At 40.9% G+C, this 23437-nt stretch overlaps 2 protein-coding genes across 2 annotated transcripts in view; one reads left to right on the top strand and one right to left on the bottom strand.

The window, feature by feature from the left end:
- Positions 1 to 247, top strand: part of LOC124388646 (rho-related GTP-binding protein RhoN-like) — a 19030-nt gene extending 18783 nt beyond the window's left edge. Inside the window, exon 5 of the mRNA XM_046853530.1 lies at positions 1 to 247. This exon is cut by the window's left edge and continues 444 nt beyond it. The gene's annotated coding sequence lies outside the window, so the exon portion shown is untranslated.
- A 4715-nt stretch (positions 248 to 4962) lies between these two features.
- On the bottom strand, positions 4963 to 23432 carry LOC124388778 (breast cancer type 1 susceptibility protein homolog). Its single transcript, XM_046853798.1, has 19 exons — positions 23408 to 23432; positions 19869 to 19965; positions 16996 to 17076; positions 16810 to 16898; positions 16616 to 16652; positions 16439 to 16527; positions 13841 to 16360; positions 13671 to 13756; positions 12867 to 12996; positions 12412 to 12555; positions 12202 to 12293; positions 11694 to 11781; positions 10438 to 10515; positions 10238 to 10278; positions 10061 to 10138; positions 9776 to 9833; positions 9579 to 9649; positions 9407 to 9476; positions 4963 to 5625 (listed from the first exon to the last, which is right to left on the bottom strand). The coding sequence occupies exons 1-19, from the start codon at positions 23430 to 23432 to the stop codon at positions 5531 to 5533; spliced, it is 3969 nt and encodes a 1322-aa protein (XP_046709754.1). The 3' UTR covers positions 4963 to 5530.
- Between the last annotated feature and the right edge of the window lie 5 nt (positions 23433 to 23437).

Genomic DNA, 23437 nt, shown 5'->3' with positions numbered 1-23437 from the left:
TCCTTTATGGAATTTTTAACAATTTTCTGGATTTATGGATTTTGATTATCAGTAAAAAACATTTATAAACATTATTACTGTTCGTTTGTTCACGGGAAAAGCTGCTGCAGGGGGCGGAGCCTGTTATTATTATTATTTACATTCTATTGAATTTTTTATTGTGGATTTCATTTGGTCTGCTTTTTGTTGGAGTTTATTATAAACATCTTTATGATTCAATGTAAAAAAAACCTTGAATTTATTTTTATATTTAGTGTCATTTTGTTTCCTACTGCATAATGATGATGATGATGATGATGATGATGATGACAAAGGAGGAAAATAGAGATGATGATGATGGTGATGATGATGACAATGTCTTAGAGGAGAAGGATGATGATGATGACTTCGAGGAGGAGAATGATGATGATGATGATGATGATGATGATAAAAATAATAACAGAGAACAATATGATGATGAGGACTAAAAGGATGATGATGAAGATGATGCTAATCCAGACAATGAGGAGTAAAAGGATGATGATGATGATGATGATGACAGAGGACGTTATAATTATAATGACAAAAATAATAACTAAGTGGACAATAATGATGATGAGGACTGAAGGGAGGATGAGGAAGATGACGATAATATAAACAAGAGGAGTACGAGGAAGATGTTGACGATGAGGAGGAGGAGGAAGACTTAGAGGGGGATGATGATGATGACAATAATGGTGACTAAGAGGATGATGATGGTGATGATGATGAAGAGTATAAGGACGATGATGACAACAAAGATGAGGACTAAGAGGATGATGATGGTGTTAGATGTTCTTTCCTGTGTAGATGTTCAGATGAACTCTGTCCTCATGTTCCTCAGCTGATGCACTTTATTTTTTTTTTAATGCACTTATATTTTTTTCTTATGGCACGACTCCACATCTGTACAGCTGTAACTCCCGGATTTACATAAAAAATACAACTCGCCCCTGTGTGTGTGTGTGTGTGTGTGTGTGTGTGTGTGTGTGTGTGTGTATGTGTGTGTGTGTGTGTGTGTGTGTGTGATGGTGTGTGTGTGTATATGTGTGTGATGGGGTGTGTGTGTGTGTGTGTGTGTGTGTGTGTGTGATGGTGTTCCCATCAGGGATTGTCTACATCACAATCTGAGACCAGGTTCATCCCTAAACCCTGGAAAATTAACAAACAAACAAACAAATAAATAAATAAATAAGGAAATATTTAGTGTAATTGTTGCAGCTGCTCCTCTAGAATCTGACACGTGATTGGACAAACAGACTGATGTCACTTCCTGTCTCGAGAAAACCATCATTAAATGAACATTTTTATGGGTGAAAATGTTTTAAAATATTTTTAGGAATATTTCCTTTTTTTTTCAGCTTCATGAAGAATAAAATAATTATATTTCCTACAGATTTGATTTAATCATTATCAACAAATAATATTATTTTAGTCTCTTATTTCTTAAATTCATGTTAAATAAATTAAAAATAAATAAAAAATAATGCAATAAATAAGCAAACAAATGAAGTAGCAGGATTAATTGGATTTTTACCAAAAATACAATTATATTAATACAAAATTTTATGTTTAAAATAATCATCAATGAATTACCACATTATTAATATAGAACTTAAATTGTTAAATTGTTAATATTTATTATATTTCTAATTCAAAATCAAATAATGTGGTTCAATTTTTTATTTTTTTTTTTATGAAAACATCAGAGCCCAGGTGTAAAATTACACTTTAACAGGAACTTCATGTAATTAGTGCTCACACACACACACACACACACACACACACACACACACGTCATGTCAGCACATTATTTACTGTGTGAGAAAAACGTTGAAAAACACAATGGTAATTAAATGTGTACTGGAGTGTGAAAACAGAACACACACACACACACACACACACACACACACACACACACAAGAGTGTGTATTTATTATTTCTGTCTGTTTTACTGTTGAGTAATAATTCTGGGTGTGTGTGTGTGTGTGTGTGTGTGTGTGTGTGTGTGTGTGTGTGTGTCCCTAAGGCATTTTTTCTATAAGGAAGCAGTAAGGTGTGTGTGTGTGTGTGTGTGTGTTCTGTTTACACACTAACCTCATAGATATAAAAGAGGAAGTGCAACACATAACACACAGTGTATCCTTACATAGACACTGCATCTGTAATAAGTATCGCACACACACGCACACACACACACACACACACACACACACACACACAGCTCCAGATGGCATTCTCTGGTGGAAACATGAAACCACACATCCATTTTGTTTTTTTTCCATCCATCTTCCGGTAAAGTCACACCACACACACACATACACACACACACACACACACACACACACACACACACACACACACACACGTCTATATTAGAGCAAACTAAACAACAAACACAGCATCTCCTTCAGCGTTAACGTCTTCTCCCTTATATATGGGTATCATTCAGGTGTGTTCTGAAACGCAGGTGAACCTCACAGGTTCCTCAGGGTTCATTCTTCACACTATGAGTGATTCACCGTGGTGGAGATGGAAAGCAGGAAAATGATCTGGTGTTAAAGTGAGAGTGAGTGGGAGAGCGGCTCACTAGGAAGAGGTTCCCTTAGGGTTTAAAGATGAAGCTGATCTCAGATTGTGGTGTATACAATCCCTGACTAGAACACCATCACACACACCCAGGGGTGAGGTGTAGGGGGGTCCAAGCATGAGGATTAACCCTTGAGAAGAGAAAGATGAGATCTTCTGTGGCGCATGTCCTGAGGGATTATGAGAAATAGTTCTATCTTCTCCCTCCATGCTAATGAGTCTAGAGGCCTCTCAATCAGGTATACTATAGACCAGGGGTCCCCAAACTACAGCCCCCACATGTGGAACGGCCTTCTGAACGATGCGACATTTTTACAGTGTTTTACTCGTATCTGTATTTAATAAAGTAAAAATCCACAGCGATAGTTTTTCCAGTCTGCTGTCATTACAAGAGCGGCCTCTAGTGGCGAATCACTGACACCATGTGCAGTTTGGTTTTAGACGCGAGAGCGTGTGCCGCACGGAGAACGCTGGATTCGATTTATTTTCATTTGATTAAGTTTATAATTAATAATTCATATTTATTTCCTTGAGCTCATTTTAACGATTCAGTACTGGTTATTTTTTCAAAAAAAATTTGTAATAAATATTAGTGCAATTTTACATGGTGTTTTTCTCGATCCAGTATCCATTACTGTTGGTTGATTAATCGGTTATCTGCAGTAGATCCGTCTTGAAAACTGACCCCTTGTTTGTCTGTACGGTGCAGAACAAAATAATAAACTCATCCAGCATCAGTGAAATAAATATATTTAAAATCATAATTAAATCTCCACAATCACTCCGGCCCGTGGCTTTTTTTCCCAGACCCTCATTAAAGAAAGGACAAATTCTGTGGCCCTCACAGAAAGAAGTCAGGACCTCCTGGTCTTCAGACGCATGTGGATGTGAGGAAGCAGGAGGCCACGTGAAAGAACCCATAAAAACTTTAGTTTTCTCTTTCAACGTCCACTGCTTCTATTCTCCATTTACACACACACACACACACACACACACACACACACAGTTCGTCTCACCGCTGTCTGATCTCTGTTTACACTCGAACCGTATTCAATTATTCAGCAGGAAATTCATGCTCATAGAAGAAAAATCACCTGTGTGCCCTCCTGCTGAGTGTGTGTGTGTGTGTGTGTGTGTGTGAGTCACTGAGAAGTCTTGTTATTGTTCTGCAAACACATTCTACCTGAAGCATAAAGTGTGTGTCACATTGCTCAACTTGTGGTCTGGAAATTACCTTCACTCCACAACACCTGTGTCATTAAATTGGATGAAACCTGACACACACACACACACACACACACAAATCCAAAACCCTCTGGTTCTGTTCTTGTTCATGAAAAAAAGGCTCTTGTTCACCTGCACATTACTACACACCTGAGATTCTGGGAAGATGTGAAGGACCTTCAGAGATCACACCTCTGTGGGACGGGGATCTGCCCCATGGATCTGCTTGAAGTCGCTTTCACCTCCACTACACAACCTTCAGCTCATCATCATCACTTTCATCTCATCTCTATTCACAGTACAATTTGGATGTGCATCAGTGAGGTCCGAACTTTCGCAATGTTCACTCCAGACAACATGATCTTCTGGGGCAGCTCTCTGTGTGTGTGTGTGTGTGTGTGTGTGTGTGAGAGGAAAGGAGACAGTGGAGGAAAGGAATGAGAGAGTGGTGTGGAGCAGCATGATGAAGTTTTTTGAACATTTCTGAAAGGAGGTCTCTCTCCCATATTAATGCTTCATCACCGATCTAAAGCTGGAGCTATTTAGAAAAAAAAGCCTGTTAGGAACCTTGCTGAGGAACCATTTTGGAAAGAAATGTTAGGAACCTTTGAGAAGTTCTCAGTTTACACACTACAGGCCATGATAGAGAAACGTACACCAGACGTGTCCATGGTCCATTTACTGAGGCTCCTTTAAGACCTTGAAGAGAAGTACAAGGAGGGAGAAGTTGTTGTTCTCCTGAAGGCTGATCTGTAATAAAGAGCAGAATTTGATATCTACATTACAATGAAACTGATGGAGCAGAAACGATGAGCACAGAGAAAAAAACCTCCAGCCTCTGCAGTTTCACTCCAGAGAAGGGGAAAGTTTCAGGAGGAGTGTGTGTGTGAGTGCTGATGCTGAGTGAGCAGGAGGAGAGAGGGTTGGATGGACAGATTGATGGTGGATGGATGGAGAACCTGTGAGACTGTGCTTTTACAGGTCCCAGGGGGTGGAGGAGGAGGAAACACTCCAAAGCTTTCATTATTAATGGCTGTGCCAGAGGGAGAACTTACAGTGAACAAGCAAAACTACAACAGGAAAGTGTGTGTGTGTGTGTGAGGAGGGAATAAAAGATACCCAACACAAGCACACTTGTCGAGTGTTTTATACTGAAATGTTCGAGGACCATCTTATTTACAAAAACCTTAAAATCGATTCTCTTTTTTATGTGGAGTCAAAGTGATACACTGTAGAGTCAAAAGTTTGTGGACATCTGAGCAGAACATCTCATTCCACATCTAGATCAAATCTGCTTTAGGGAAGAGATTTTGGTGGAGATTCGTTCGGCCACAAAAGTGTTAGTAGTCAGGAACTGATGTTGGTGAGATGAGGTGATGCATTCAGCGTTCACATTCATCCCAATATCGTTAGAGCTCTTACGCAGGAGATCTTCCACTCCAACCCATGGAAGGCAGATCTTCATGGAGATAGCTTTGTGCGTTCTCTGAGTTTGTGTAACGGTCTGGGGAGGAACTGCTTGTGAGTGGAGAAGTCGTGTGTCCTGATACTTTTGGCCAGACAGTGGATATAGTGAGAAAACAAATAAACAAAACTCCACACAAATAAAGTGCAAGAAAGAAGAGAAGAGAGGAGAAGAAAGAAAACACAACACAAGGAAAATAAAAAAATAAAAAAACACAACCCCCACAGATAAACGTTATGGTTTATAATGGAGTGGATTTTGGAGCGTGTACGTGGAGAGCGAGTCCAGGAGCCAGTTCCGAGTCACCACTGTGGCTTTCTTCTGTAGAGCTGAGAGAGAGAGAGAGAGAGAGAGAGAGAGAGAGAGAGAAGGAGGGGGGGGATGAGTGAGGATCATTTTTTACACTTAATGGACTTTATAGTTTTTTTCACTCTTGTGTCACTTTCTACATTACAGTCACACAAACACAAAAGTGTAACATTCATGATCACCTGTATGTACAGCTTATGTAGTGTATATGTACAGTGTATGTACGGTGTATTTATAGCTTATATACTGTGTATGTATAGTGTATGTACTGTGTATGTATAGTGTATGTACTGTGTATGTACTGTGTATGTATGTATGTACTGTGTATGTATAGTGTATGTACTGTGAATGTACTGTGTATGTATGTGTATGTACTGTGTATGTACTGTGTATGTACTGTGAATGTACTGTGTATGTATAGTGTATGTACTGTGTATGTACTGTGTATGTACTGTGTATGTACTGTGTATGTACTGTGAATGTACTGTGTATGTATAGTGTATGTACTGTGTATGTACTGTGTATGTATAGTGTATGTACTGTGAATGTATAGTGTATGTACTGTGTATGTACTGTGTATGTATAGTGTATGTACTGTGTATGTATAGTGTGTATGTATAGTGTATGTACTGTGTATAGTGTATGTATGTATAGTGTATGTACTGTGTATGTATAGTGTATGTATAGTGTATGTACTGTGTATGTACTGTGAATGTATAGTGTATGTATAGTGTATGTATAGTGTATGTACTGTGAATGTACTGTGTATGTATAGTGCATGTACTGTGTATGTATAGTGTATGTACTGTGTATGTACTGTGAATGTATAGTGCATGTACTGTGTATGTATAGTGTATGTACTGTGTATGTATAGTGTATGTACTGTGTATGTACTGTGAATGTATAGTGTATGTACTGTGAATGTATAGTGTATGTACTGTGTATGTACTGTGAATGTACTGTGTATGCATAGTGCATGTACTTTGTATGTATAGTGCATGTACTGTGTATGTATAGTGCATGTACTGTGTATGTACTGTGAATGTATAGTGTATGTACTGTGAATGTATAGTGTATGTACTGTGTATGTACTGTGAATGTACTGTGTATGTACTGTGTATGTACTGTGTATGCATAGTGCATGTACTTTGTATGTATAGTGCATGTACTGTGTATGTACTGTGAATGTACTGTGAATGTACTGTGTATGTACTTTGTATGCATAGTGCATGTACTGTGAATGTACTGTGAATGTACTGTGTATGTACTGTGTATGCATAGTGCATGTACTTTGTATGTATAGTGCATGTACTGTGTATGTATAGTGTACTGTGTATGTATAGTGTATGTACTGTGAATGTATAGTGTATGTACTGTGTATATATAGTGTATGTATAGTGTATGTACTGTGTATAGTGTATGTATATAGTGTATGTACTGTGTATGTATAGTGTATGTACTGTGTATGTATAGTGTATGTACTGTGAATGTACTGTGTATGTATAGTGTATGTACTGTGTATGTATAGTGTATGTATAGTGTATGTATAGTGTATGTATAGTGTATGTATAGTGTATGTACTGTGTATGTATAGTGTATGTACTGTGAATGTACTGTGTATGTATAGTGTATGTACTGTGTATGTACTGTGAATGTATAGTGTATGTACTGTGAATGTACTGTGAATGTACTGTGTATGTATAGTGTATGTACTGTGTATGTATAGTGTATGTACTGTGAATGTACTGTGTATGTATAGTGTATGTATAGTGTATGTACTGTGTATGTACTGTGTGTATAGTGTATGTACTGTATGTATAGTGTATGTACTGTGAATGTATAGTGTATGTATAGTGTATGTACTGTGTATGTATAGTGTATGTACTGTGTATGTACTGTGAATGTATAGTGTATGTATAGTGTATGTATGGTGTATATACTGTGTATGTAGTGTATGTACTGTGTATGTACTGTGTATGTACTGTGAATGTATAGTGTATGTACTGTGTATGTATAGTGTATGTACTGTGTATGTACTGTGTATGTACTGTGAATATATAGTGTATGTATAGTGTATGTACTGTGTATGTATAGTGTATGTACTGTGTATGTACTGTGAATGTATAGTGTATGTACTGTGTATATAGTGTATGTATAGTGTATGTACTGTGTATGTATAGTGTATGTACTGTGTATGTACTGTGAATGTATAGTGTATGTACTGTATGTACTGTGAATGTATAGTGTATGTACTGTGAATGTATAGTGTATGTACTGTGTCAAGTCAAGTTTATTTGTATAGCGCTTTTCACAACAGACATTGTCTCAAAGCAGCTTTACACAAATCAACAGTGAAGGTGAATGGTGTGTGTTTATCCCTGATGAGCAGCCGTGGCGACTGTGGCAAGGAAAAACTCCCTTAGATGTTATGAGGAAGAAACCTTGAGAGGAACCAGACTCAAAAGGGGAACCCATCCTCATCTGGGTGACATCAAGAGTTTGATCATAAATCTGTGTATGTACTGTGTATGCATAGTGCATGTACTGTGTATGTATAGTGAATGTACTGTGTATGTATAGTGCATGTACTGTGTATGTACTGTGAATGTACTGTGTATGTACTGTGTATGCATAGTGTATGTACTTTGTATGTATAGTGCATGTACTGTATGTATAGTGCATGTACTCTGTATGTATAGTGCATGTACTGTGTATGTACTGTGAATGTACTGTGAATGTATAGTGTATGTACTGTGTATGTACTGTGAATGTACTGTGTATGTACTGTGTATGCATAGTGCATGTACTTTGTATGTATAGTGCATGTACTGTGTATGTATAGTGCATGTACTGTGAATGTATAGTGTATGTACTGTGAATGTACTGTGAATGTACTGTGAATGTACTGTATGTACTGTGTATGCGTAGTGCATGTACTATGTATGTACTGTGTACGTATAGTGTATGTACTGTGAATGTATAGTGTACGTACTGTGTATGTACTGTGTATGCATAGTGCATGTACTGTGTATGTACTGTGAATGTATAGTGTATGTACTGTGAATGTACTGTGTATGTACTGTGTATGTAGTGCATGTACTATGTATGTACTGTATGTACTGTGTATAGTGTATGTACTGTGAATGTACTGTGTATGTACTGTGTATGCATAGTCTATGTACTGTGTATGTACTGTGTATGCATAGTGCATGTACTGTGCATGTATAGTGTATGTACTGTGTATGTATAGTGTATGTATGGTGTATGTATAGTGTATGTATAGTGTATGTATGGTCTATGTATAGTGCATGTATGGTGTATGTATAGTGTATGTATAGTGTATGTATGGTCTATGTATAGTGCATGTATGGTGTATGTATAGTGTATGTATAGTGTATGTATGGTCTATGTATAGTGCATGTATGGTGTATGTATGGTGTATATACTGTGTATGTAAAGTGTATGTATAGCTTATGTACTGCATATGTACTGTATATTTATAGTGTATGTACTGTATATTTATAGCGTATGTAAAGTGTATGTACTGTGTATGTGTTGAATAAGTTCTGGGTGTAAACGCTTGACCTTCTGATTAGTAGAGCCATAGCCCAGAGCCATAAGAGTTGAGCTGCCACTGCCCCCACATAAAGCCTCCACTGCCCCCTACTGGCCATTATTATATATAACCTGTATGTATTGTGTATGTACAGTGAATAGATTGTGTGTTTGGGATTGAGTGTGCTCCTGAACACTTCCTCTGACCTGAAATTTGACGTGGTAAAGTGTACAGGATCTCCTCACCTGTGTAGTAAGACTGAGAGTCATCAGGACCAGGCTGAACCACCACCACCTGGTAACAGATATCCTGATCCTGACACACACACACACACACACACACACACACACAATATATATACATGTCTGTATAAAAAGTTATAGACATTGATATAAAGAGAAAGACAAACAGAGGCACCTTTCTGGAGAACATCAGAGGATCTTTCATGACTGTAGCACCACACTGCTCCACCATCACCTCCATCTGATCTGTAACACGTCGTTCACAAACCGACGTTTAACCACATCAATAAAAAGAAAAAAGAAAACAACCACCTTAAAAAAGGGGGAGGGGCCTAGAAAAATTCAAATATAGAACTGAATACACCTTGTTACCTGAGGTCATATCAGTGAAGGAACCTTGGAAGCAGATCTCACACCCTTTCATCAGCAGCTGGAAAACACACACACACACACACACACACACACACGCGCACACACACGCGCGCACACACACACGCACACACACAGACGAACGTGAGAACTGATCTTCACTGAAGTTCTCCAGATGTTTCAGGAGCAGATCAGTGTCAGGTTGTTTTTCTTCAGTAGTGTATCTCTGTGGAGTGATTGTGAGGATTGTGTTTGTACTGTGCGAAACAAATGAAACACGTGACTCACGTTATGAGCAGTCCTGGCTTTCCGGGGTCCGTTGTGATCGCGTCCGTTAACGACGTCCCCGCAAACCTCGTACGGAGCCTTAGAGACGAGACGGTGCACAATTTATCATTCAGGATTTCAGAAAGAAAAATGAGAGAAATGCTGAGAGAGAGAGAGAGAGAGAGAGAGAGAGATTACTTCAGTGAGAAGTTTGCTGTGTTTGAAGCACTCCGAGATCCCTGTTGAAGAGAGAGAAAAACAGGTTTCATCTCACACAAACAGGTCACACTCATGAAATAGGCCACGCCCACATACCCAACAGCACAAAGCTGATTTTTAGGAGATGGCTGGTGTGTAAACACAGGGTCACGTGTGATGTGAGCAGCGCTGATACTCACACAGGAAGCTCACCATCCACTTCCTGCCTGCGATGCCCTGGAAGTACTTTAACGTTCGCTCACACACCAGGTCTCCATCTGTGAAAGAACAGATGGAGTGAATGAGTAAAAAAGATATGGTTTTAGAGAAGAGAGAGAGAGAGAGAGAGAGAGAGAGAGAGAGAGAGAGACAGACAGACAGACAGACAGACAGACAGACATATATATATATATATATATATATATATATATATATATATAAAGAGAGAGAGAGAGTCTGTCTATCTCTAGAGAGAGAGAGAGAGAGAGATAAAGAGAGAGAGAGAGAGAGAGACAGACAGACAGACACATGTGTATATATATATATATATATAAAGAGAGAGAGAGTCTGTCTATCTCTAGAGAGAGAGAGAGAGAGAGAGAGAGAGAGAGAGAGATATATAGAGAGAGATAAAGAGAGAGAGTGACAGATATATTATATATATATCTGAGAGAGAGAGAGAGAAAGAGAGAGAGAGAAGCAGCACAGACTTCTCACATTTAAATTCACACAACACACCTGTATATAAAAATAATCCCATGATGACTCCACCACCATGCTTCACTGTGAGGTGATTAAGAGCTTTCACAACAGGTCAAACTCGCATCATGTGATGAATCATGTGACCATTGAAGTTAATGAGTTAATTGGGCTAGATATTAATTAGGGGGCAAATACATTTGCACAAGTGCCAGGTTATAATGCAAATGAACTGCGACAGACTTCCTGAACATGTTTGCAAATGAAAGGTAAAAAAAAACGACTGCTGATGATGATGATGATTGAGTGTGAACATCCTTCACCGCTACTGCATAACTCTCAGCCAATCGGAGGTTTTATTCTGCTTGGAAAATAAAATGCGAGTGCAGAAGCCACATTAGCGCACGCTCCAAAAGAAAATCAGCAAAAAAGTGCAGTGTTCTAGAGGAAGAAAAAAACAAACGCTTTCTACACATCAAACATCAAAGCTCAGGAGACGGTTGCCATGGTAACGGCGGCACTTAAACGACTTTCTTAATGGCCCTGGTAAATACGCTGCTTCGTTAGGAGTGGCTTTGATCTGAAACAATGCAACACAGGGAAGTAATTAAGTGTGTGTGTGTGTGTGAGTGTGTGTGTGAGGGAGGAGGTATAGAGGAAGAGAGACAACAAAAAATATCACCGGAATAGATCACACACACACACACACACACACACACACACACACACACACACACACACACACACACACACACACCTGTTTTAATGATGATGTGTGTTGTAGTGGGCGTGACCTGACTGCTAACACCAGCCTTCATCTTCCTCGCAAATTTCTTCACCAGGCCCTACACACACACACACACACACACACACACACACACACACACACACACACACACACACACACACACAGTCTGTGACATCAATTTACACTGATAAATATAAAACAGTGATTTTATAATAAAATCATTTCCCGGTTCCAGTGAATCCTGGATTCTGATTGGTCAGGAGCTGTAGAATAATTATCATAAGGATAATAATCGTTATGGTTTCTATAGTAACTGCTCACTCACAGGGGCATGTATGATGGACGCTTATCTGATAACAAGTTAAGCAGTATTCACACCCAAACTCCTTCCAGCCAATCACAATCCAGTATTCCTTCACACTGACGAGCTGATGATATGTGAACATCATGGTGCAGATTGTGGATGTGAATGATCTGTACAGGAACATCACAGATGATGAGATCTAAAACTCCTGACCTGTTCATTGGCACTGAGCCCTGACATCACCATCTCCATCCTTCCTCCACTTCCTGTCCAGCACTCCTTCTTTCCTGAGCATTCTCCTACACCTGAAAGAGAAAGCACTGAATACCTCACCGTCACCGTACAACAACACAAACATCTCAACAACTGACACATAAATTATATCGGATCATAGCAGACAAAAGGATCTTCTCTGGGCCAGACCTCGTCCTCTCAGCTCACTCGCATCCTTCTCCACGTTCACCTCCACAGCTGAACCCTCAGAACGCTGACCTCCAACCTCTGACCGCTCAGAAGCTTGTCTTCCACTCCTACAGCCTCGCTGACTTCTCATTCTGCCTCGCTGTCCTGCAGGTCATCACACACACACACACACACACACACACACACACACACACACACACACACAGGTTAACATCATCCTGTAGAACATGTTCTTATGAACATCTCTCATCCTGGTGATGGAACTCCGATAACTGCATCAAAGGATCCTGCTAAAGTTCTGAAAACATTCCTAAATTTCAGTTCCAGCAATCACGGTCAGTTCCTGAATTGGTTCCTGTTGAGGAACATGCTAACACTATTATTACTAAATAAATGAGTTAGTTAGGTTCCTGGATGGAGCCCCCAGGAGCTTGGATGGATTTGACGGTGGGTACCTGATTGCACGTCATCGTCCTCCATCTTAGTTTTATCGCTCAAGTCTCCGTCTTTCTTCTGCAGCGCGTCAGACACCAGAGCCATCATTCTCTCCAGCCTGTGCAGCTCCTGCTGCATCTCTTCTCTCTGCTGCAGATGGAATCCACATGATGTTCATTAAACACTGAACAGTTTCTCACAAATCACTTTGATTTTCAATATCATCAATACAGCACTCGGTTTCATCTCACACTGAGTCTGTTACTGTGCACGTTACTGACACATCATCATCATCATCATCATCATCATCACCGTCTTTACAGTCATTACCATCCTCATCATCATCACCATCCTCATCATCATCTTTACAGTTATCACCGTCCTCATCACCATCCTCACCGTCATTACCAACCTCGTCATCATCATTCTTATCACCACAATTACCAAATGCAATTATCATCTCAATCTTTACCATCCCCACCATCATCTTTATCACCTTCATCATCTTCATGATCATCATTATTCCTGCTGCTTTCTTAGACAGCAGTGTGGACCATAGAGTTGCTGTTTCTCGTGTATCTGCTGCCACCTTCTGGCCATCAGTGCTTTCTATCTGCACCTTTTATTCTAGATCGCATACGATATAAACCTAACAGCTTTCAGTAGCAACTCAACGCTAACGTACCACGATGAAAAGACACAATGATACAGCTGCTGTCCAATCACAGCTAGGGATGTCTGAGGGGGGCGTGGCTATAATCCAAAGACCTGGAACCATCATGAAACAGGAACGTTTAAAAAAATAAATAAAAACCCGCCCTCACCTGGGTGTTAATGATCTCACTAGAGAACTGAGAAGACTCGCCGGAGATCTCAGTGTTTCCACAAACACCATGGTCAGCTTCATCACCTGACAGTGAAGAAAAGGACCTTCAGAAAAAAGCATCTTCATGTGTTGCTGGTTCATATTACGAGTATAAATAAAGATGCTCACATTGCCGTGGTGTCCCAAAAAGGTCCACAGATCCTTGGCTAGACGTCATCCAGTCATCTCTGCAAGGTGGATCAGGAGCTCCATCCTGGACACCATTCGAGTTTAGATCTTGTAGAGATCCGGGTTTCTGATACGGAGCGATGCACTGACTTGGACTTGACTGAGCTTCTGGTTCACTGTGAGAGCGGCTCTCCTGACTTCCAGGACCTAAACCAGGCTTTGGGTTTGGTTCTTCAGCTTGGATCTTCACCAGATCATCAGAAGGTGGTCGGTGAGATTTAAGTATCTGGGCTAATGGGGGCAAGTCGTCGTTCTCAACACTGGATTCCGAGTCTGAAGACTCCAGTCTCTGGGCTTTTCTCTTCCTACAGACTCGTGGCTGAGATGGAATTTCACCTTCATCCATCTCATCCAGGTTGTCATTGGTTGCAGGTTTCATGACCAAAACTTCAGGTACCAGACCATCAGGGGTGACTGAGGACTCCAGGTTGTTACACAGAATTTCCGAGGATCTTCCCAACGAGATGCTGGAAACTTGGTTGCCTTGTATTTCTGGAGATGAGATCTTCCTGTGAGAGCCTCGTGGTTCCTCCTGGGTCGTGCTTGCAGAGAAAAGTTGGACCGAATTTCCGAGCTCAGTATTCAAAGGAGGCCTGTAATCTTGAACCTTCTCAGGATGCTCACTGGCACCTGATGCTTTGACAGAATTGGGGTCTTCTGGAAGACCGGGAACATCAGCCGATGTTACCTGAAGCAGACTGACGCTCAGAACATCTGCAGCACCGCTCTGAGCTGTCGGAGATGATACCTCCCGAGGTGCTATCTCACAAGCATTTGGGGCGAGACCGTGATCAGGGTCCACACAGTTAGGTGGTATCTCAGCATGATCTACGTTCTCCTGCTGGTCTTCCTCTGAAATCTGAGTGAGAGATTTCTCCTGGGCTCTGGAGTGTGAGGGACTACCCAGATAGAAGGATTTCCTCTTAGTGGTCTTGAAGGTCTTCATGAGTTGCTCCGTGTCGAGTTCACTATCATTGGTGTCGTCTTCTTGCTCTGGATCACCAGGTGGAAACGTTTTGGGAGATGGTGATTCCTGACATTTCTGCGGTAAAGATTCAGGAACAGGACCTGCTTCAAATTCTGCAACTCTGGGAGAATGAGCAACGACGTTCTCGTCCTGATCCACCGTGTCTGGGACGAGGGAAACGTCTTCAGCTACGTTCTCCTGAGATGGACACTTGATGGATGGATCCTCGCTTGACTGCACGGCTTCGATGTTTTCAAGGTCGTTGTTGTAAACACACCCATTTCTCCTCACAGAACTTTCTGCTTCAGCATTCGGCTCATGCGGGTTCGGAGGTGGATTGTTCTCGGGTCCTTCATCACGTTTGAGGAGTCCTGGTTTCACTCGTCGTCTGCTCGGAGGACCTCGGACTTCTGCAGTAAACTCCTGCAGCCTTGCGCTCCGTCTGGTTTTCCGAGCGTCAGGAGACTTCGGATCTGCACTACTGGGATAACTTTCGATATCAACTTCAGTCTTGATGACTTTGGGATTTTGTGGAACCTTCTCCATCAGGTCAAGGTCCTCAGATCCAGCACGGATTAGATCGAGGGCGCATTTGGCGTTTTTGGATTTTTCCGATTCGTCCTGTTTAGTAGGGTCTCGGCTGCTCCTAGTGACCCGTCTATTCCCATCTTTCTTCTTGTCTGCGTTTTCTTTCTCGGTCAAATCACGGTCCACTTTCCAGACCTCCTGCATCTTAGATCTTCTCCATGGTTTCTTCAAAGGGACCTCAAATTCTGGACTTTCTTTCATATTTTCACTCTGCACCACGGGTTCCTCCTGGTCTGAAGAACTTAACGGCTTTTCTTCTTTCTTTGTTTTATCGGGTTCCTCTTGCTGATCTCCGTCTTCTTTATCTTCATTCGACGTCCTCCTGATAAAATCCGCCGGAGTGGATTTACGGCTTGACCTCCTTTTAGGCGTGAGGATCTCTCGTTCTGGAGAAAACCCTCTGGTGACTTTGAGGGTCTTGGAGACCCTGCGCTCGCGTTTATACACCGCACCGAACACTCGTTCCTCCAGACCTCGACAAGGAGCTTCTCTTACAGGACTCGGCATGGCGACATCGTGGATCTCCGTGGACGCGCGTGAAGCCGTGCTCCCTTCTTCAGCGTCGCTCTCTGGGAAACCTGGACGATCTCCTGCCACGGTGCTTTCGTCTGCAGTCGGAGAAATCTTCAGCAGCCACTCGGACACTTTCTGCACGCTTTTCTTCTGTCTTTGATCTGGAATTCTGTCCGGCTCCAGACCGAGACGTTTGGATCTCCTGAGAGAGGGTTTCACGTCACCAGGAGCCTCCTCCGTCTCCACACCTGCTGAATCAGCACCTCGTGTTCTCAGTGGAGCACCTGCAGGTTTTTGTGCTGAATCGGCAGGACTGGTGTGTGAGGAGAGTTGTTGTGGGGCGTCGGCACCCGAATCCTCCAAACACATGAGTTTTGCGAAAGCGTCTTTAGCTGTAATGAAGTTCAAACCATCAGAGTGCTGAAAACTTCATGGTGTAAAACTCACCATGCGCTTTAGACTCGTCTCACCTGCTGCCGAGGAGGACGGAGTCGCTTCCTTCTCCGTCTCTGAGGTGTTTCCTCCGCTGCCCTGCTGATCTCTCGACTCCGTCTCCACGCTAACGCAACAAAACAAACACACTGAACCTCAGTGCCATTAACATGCGCCCGCTCGGATATAAACAGCAGTGACCGTGCGACTCTCACCTAGTGCTCCGTCTCCTCTGGGGGAAACCAGTGAAATCTAGGACCCCGCACACACACACACACACACACACACACACACACACACACACACACACACACACACACACACACACACGTCTCAAACTCTGGAATGCACTTGTATCTATTTTGGACGTTTGTTTAACACTATGTATAAATGTAATAGAAACACCTACAGTTTGTTCCTGTGTCATATTCATAAGACTGAACCAAATTCCGCAGACCTTCTACCAGTTTCTGGAAGCCTGGACTTTCCTGCAGACTCCTGGTAGATGTTTTTAACACACAAAAACAAACACAAGTTGGTAAGAAGATTTATGTATATATTATAAATATTATTAATATGATACAATACAATACACCTCTTAGTGACTTTGGTCTTGCAGATGGGACAGCTCGCCTCTTTTCTCTTACTTCTCTCAAGCAGCTTCGCCATGCAGAACCTGAACATGTTTATCACAATCAATCACACTCAATCAATCACACTCAATCAATCACACTCAATCAATCAATCACTATAATCAATCACTCAATCAATCACACTCAATCAATCACACTCAATCAATCACACTCAATCACACTCAATCAATCACACTCAATCAATCACACTCAATCAATCACACTCAATCAATCAATCACTATAATCAATCACACTCAATCAATCAATCACACTCAATCAATCACACTCAATCAATCAATCACTATAATCAATCACACTCAATCACACTCAATCAATCAATCACTATAATCAATCACACTCATCAATCAATCACACTCATCAATCACTATAATCAATCAATCAATAACACTCAATCAATCAATCACACTCAATCAATCACACTCAATCAATCACATTCATCAATCACACTCAATCAATCACATTCATCAATCACATTCATCAATCACACTCATCAATCACTCATCCATCAATCACACTCATCCATCAATCACACTCATCCATCAATCACACTCAATCAATCACACATCAATCACACTCATCAATCACACTCATCCATCAATCACACTCAATCAATCACACTCATCAATCACACTCATCCATTAATCACGCTCATCCATTAATCACACTCATCCATTAATCACACTCATCCATTAATCACACTCATCCATTAATCACACTCATCAATCAATCACACAATCACACTCATCCATTAATCACGCTCATCCATTAATCACACTCATCCATTAATCACTCATCCATTAATCACACTCATCCATTAATCACACTCATCCATTAATCACGCTCATCCATTAATCACGCTCATCCATCAATCACGCTCATCCATCAATCACGCTCATCCATCAATCACGCTCATCCATCAATCACGCTCAATCAATCACACTCATCAATCACACTCATCAATCACACTCATCAATCACACTCATCCATTAATCACACTCATCCATTAATCACACTCATCAATCACTCATCAATCACGCTCATCAATCACACTCAATCACACTCATCAATCACACTCATCAATCAATCACACTCATCCATCAATCACTATAATCAATCACATTTAATCACACTCAATCACACTCAATCAATCACTATAATCAATCACATTTAATCACACTCAATCACACTCAATCAATCACTATAATCAATCACACTCAATCAATCACACTCAATCAATCAATCAATCAATCACACTCATCAATCACACTCAATCAATCAATCACTCATCAATCACACTCATCAATCACACTTATCAGTCATTATAATCAATCACACTCAATCACACTCAATCAATCAATCAATCAATCACACTCATCAATCAATATAATCAATCAATCACTATAATCAATCACACTCAATCAATCATATTCAATCAATCAATCACACTCAATCAATCAATCAATCACACTCATCAATCAATATAATCAATCAATCACTATAATCAATCACACTCAATCAATCACACTCAATCAATCACACAATCTATCACACTCATCAATCACTATAATCAATCACTATAATCAATCACACTCAATCAATCACATCAATCAATCACACTCAATCAATCAATCACACTCATCAATCAATATAATCAATCAATCACACTCAATCAATCACACTCATCAATCACACTCATCAATCACACTCATCAATCACACTCATCAATCACACTTATCACACTCAATCAATCACTATAATCAATCACACTCAATCAATCACACTCAATCAATCAATCAATCAATCACACTCATCAATCACTATAATCAATCACTATAATCAATCACACTCAATCAATCACACAATCACACTCATCAATCAATCACTCATCCATCAATCACTATAATCAATCACACTTATCAATCACTATAATCAATCACACTTATCAATCACTATAATCAATCACACTTATCAATCATTATAATCAATCACACTCATCAATCACACTCATCAATCAGTATAATCAATCACTCAATCAATCACACTCATCAATCACACTCATCAATCAGTATAATCAATCACTCAATCAATCACACTCAATCAATCACTATAATCAATCACTATAATCAATCACACTCAATCAATCATTATAATCAATCACACTCAATCACACTCAATCAATCACACTCATCAATCACTATAATCAATCAATCAATCACTCATCAATCAATCACTATAATCAATCACTATAATCAATCACACTCAATCAATCATTATAATCAATCACACTCATCAATCACACTTATCAATCACTATAATCAATCACACAATCACACTCATCAATTACACTTATCAATCATTATAATCAATCACACTCATCAATCACACATCAATCACACTTATCAATCATTATAATCAATCACACTCATCAATCACACTCAATCACACTTATCAATCATTATAATCAATCACACTCAAACACTTTAATCAATCACACTCATCAATAAAAAATACACAATGTTATTTAAAATAATTAAAGAAAGAAAGAAAACCATAAATGTAGTGATATTATATTACACACTGATCATTTAGGGGTTAAATTTCACTCTCAGTCAGTTCAAGTTCAATAAAAGGTTGAAAAATTTGTTGATAAAATAAATGTAGGAAGAAAATCAGAATTATTAGTAAATGAGTAAAATAACATTCTGCAGATGAAATATAAAATAAATAAACTCTACAGTAATGATCTCATTACAACTAATATTTTAACACGAATAAATAGAAAGAAAGAAATGTGTGAATAAAAACGAGTCGTACCTGCAGAACTGATGGTCACAGCGGGTCGAGACGGGTTCATTCATCAGGTCCAAACTGTCATACACAAGGAGAACATGCAAAAAAGCACAAGCAGAACCTCAGGTTTCCCAGGGGTTCAACTTTATACACACACACACACACACACACACACACACACACACCTGTACACCACTCTATACACACACCTGTACACCACCATACACCACTCTATATACACCTGTACACCACTCTATATACACCTGTACACCACTCTATACACACCTGTACACCACTCTATATACACCTGTACACCACCATACACCACTCTATACACACCTGTACACCACTCTATACACACCTGTACACCACTCTATACACACCTGTACACCACTCTATACACACACCTGTACACCACCATACACCACTCTATACACACCTGTACACCACTCTATATACACCTGTACACCACTCTATACACACCTGTACACCACCATACACCACTCTATATACACCTGTACACCACTCTATATACACCTGTACACCACCATACACCACTCTATATACACCTGTACACCACTCTATACACACCTGTACACCACCATACACCACTCTATATACACCTGTACACCACCATACACCACTCTATACACACCTGTACACCACCATACACCACTCTATATACACCTGTACACCACTCTATACACACCTGTACACCACTCTATACACACACCTGTACACCACCATACACCACTCTATACACACCTGTACACCACTCTATACACACACCTGTACACCACCATACACCACTCTATATACACCTGTACACCACCATACACCACTCTATACACACCTGTACCACCATACACCACTCTATACACACCTGTACACCACCATACACCACTCTATACACACCTGTACCACTCTATACACACCTGTACACCACCATACACACACCTGTACACCACCATACACCACTCTACACACCTGTACCACTCTATACACACCTGTACACCACCATACACCACTCTATATACACCTGTACACCACTCTATACACACCTGTACCACCATACACACACCTGTACACCACCATACACCACTCTATACACACCTGTACCACCATACACACTCTATACACACACCTGTACACCACCATACACCACTCTATATACACCTGTACACCACCATACACCACTCTATACACACCTGTACACCACTCTATACACACCTGTACACCACCATACACCACTCTATACACACCTGTACACCACCATACACCACTCTATACACACCTGTACACCACCATACACCACTCTATACACACCTGTACACCACTCTATACACACCTGTACACCACCATACACACCTGTACACCACCATACACCACTCTATACACACCTGTACACACTCTATACACACACCTGTACACCACCATACACCACTCTATATACACCTGTACACCACTCTATACACCTGTACACCACTCTATACACACCTGTACACCACCATACACCACTCTATATACACCTGTACACCACTCTACACACCTGTACCACCATACACACCTGTACACCACCATACACCACTCTATATACACCTGTACACCACTCTATACACACCTGTACACCACCATACACCACTCTATACACACCTGTACACCAGTCTATACACACACCTGTACACCACCATACACCACTCTATACACACCTGTACACCACTCTATACACACCTGTACACCTCTATACACACCTGTACACCACCATACACCACTCTATACACACACGGTACATCACTATACACCACTCTATACACACCTGTACACCAGTCTATACACACACCTGTACACCACCATACACCACTCTATACACACCTGTACACCACTCTATACACACCGGTACACCACCATACACCACTCTATACACACACCGGTACATCACTATACACCACTCTATACACACCTGTACACCACTCTATACACACATGTACACCACTCTATACACACCTGTACCACTCTATACACACCTGTACACCACTCTATACACACCTGTACACCACTCTATATACACCTGTACACCACTCTATACACACCTGTACACCACTCTACACACCTGTACACCACTCTATACACACATGTACACCACTCTATACACACACATGTACACCACTCTATACACATGTACACCACCATACACCACTCTATACACACCTGTACACCTCTATACACACCTGTACACCACTCTATACACACATGTACACCACTCTATACACACATGTACACCACCATACCACTCTATACACACCTGTACACTCTATACACACCTGTACACCACCATAGACCACTCTATACACACATGTACACCACCATAGACCACTCTATACACACCTGTACACCACTCTATACACACCTGTACACCACTCTATACACACATTTACACCACCATAGACCACTCTATACACACCTGTACACCACTCTATACACACCTGTACACCACTCTATACACACATTTACACCACCATAGACCACTCTATACACACATGTACACCACCATAGACCACTCTATACACCTGTACACCACTCTATACACACCTGTACCACTCTATACACACCTGTACACCACTCTATACACATGTACACCACCATAGACCACTCTATACACACCTGTACACCACTCTATACACACCTGTACACCACTCTATACACACCTGTACACCACTCTATACACACATGTACACCACCATAGACCACTCTATACACACCTGTACACCACTCTATACACACCTGTACACCACTCTATACACACATTTACACCACCATAGACCACTCTATACACACATGTACACCACCATAGACCACTCTATACACACCTGTACACCACTCTATACACACCTGTACACCACTCTATACACACCTGTACACCTCTATACACACATGTACACCACCATAGACCACTCTATACACACCTGTACACCACTCTATACACACCTGTACACCTCTATACACACCTGTACACCACTCTATACACACATGTACACCACCATACACCACTCTATATACACCTGTACACCACTCTATACACATCTGTACACCACCATAGACCACTCTATACACACATGTACACCACTCTATACACACATGTACACCACTCTATACACACCTGTACACCACTCTATACACACCTGTACACCACTCTATACACACCTGTACACCACTCTATACACACCTGTACACCACTCTATACACACCTGTACACCACTCTATACACACCTGTACCACTCTATACACACCTGTACACCACTCTATACACACCTGTACACCACTCTATACACACCTGTACACCACTCTACACACACTAACATTCAGCAAATCTGCTCAAATAATCAGGTATTAGGTAAAACCGTATCCTAAATGCAGCACTGCTCCCTACATAAACACACTACCTGTGTTAACAGTGGCAGCGCTCTGTACCCTACTTAGTGCACTAGTCATAAACTACGTATCCGTTTTTGAAACACAGCCCACACAGCTCCCCACAGTTGGTTTACCACAGGTCAGTGTTTTACCTGATGTGTCCTGAGCGGCGATCATCCCCG

This window comes from Silurus meridionalis, chromosome 7 (assembly GCF_014805685.1).
Source record: "Silurus meridionalis isolate SWU-2019-XX chromosome 7, ASM1480568v1, whole genome shotgun sequence".
Taxonomy (NCBI): Eukaryota; Metazoa; Chordata; class Actinopteri; order Siluriformes; family Siluridae; genus Silurus; species Silurus meridionalis.
This window is presented reverse-complemented; position numbering and strand designations above follow the sequence as displayed.

Bases quoted from the DNA above. Each gene is read 5' to 3' on its own strand.
- LOC124388778 (XM_046853798.1), bottom strand. From the start codon at position 23,432: ATGATCGCCGCTCAGGACACATCAG. The intron at 16,653-16,809 runs GTAGGTGTTTCT...GCGGGGTCCTAG, and splicing joins ATATGACACAGGAACAAACT to ATTTCACTGGTTTCCCCCAG. The intron at 9,477-9,578 runs GTGCCTCTGTTT...TGTGTGTGTCAG, and splicing joins CTCTGATGTTCTCCAGAAAG to GATCAGGATATCTGTTACCA.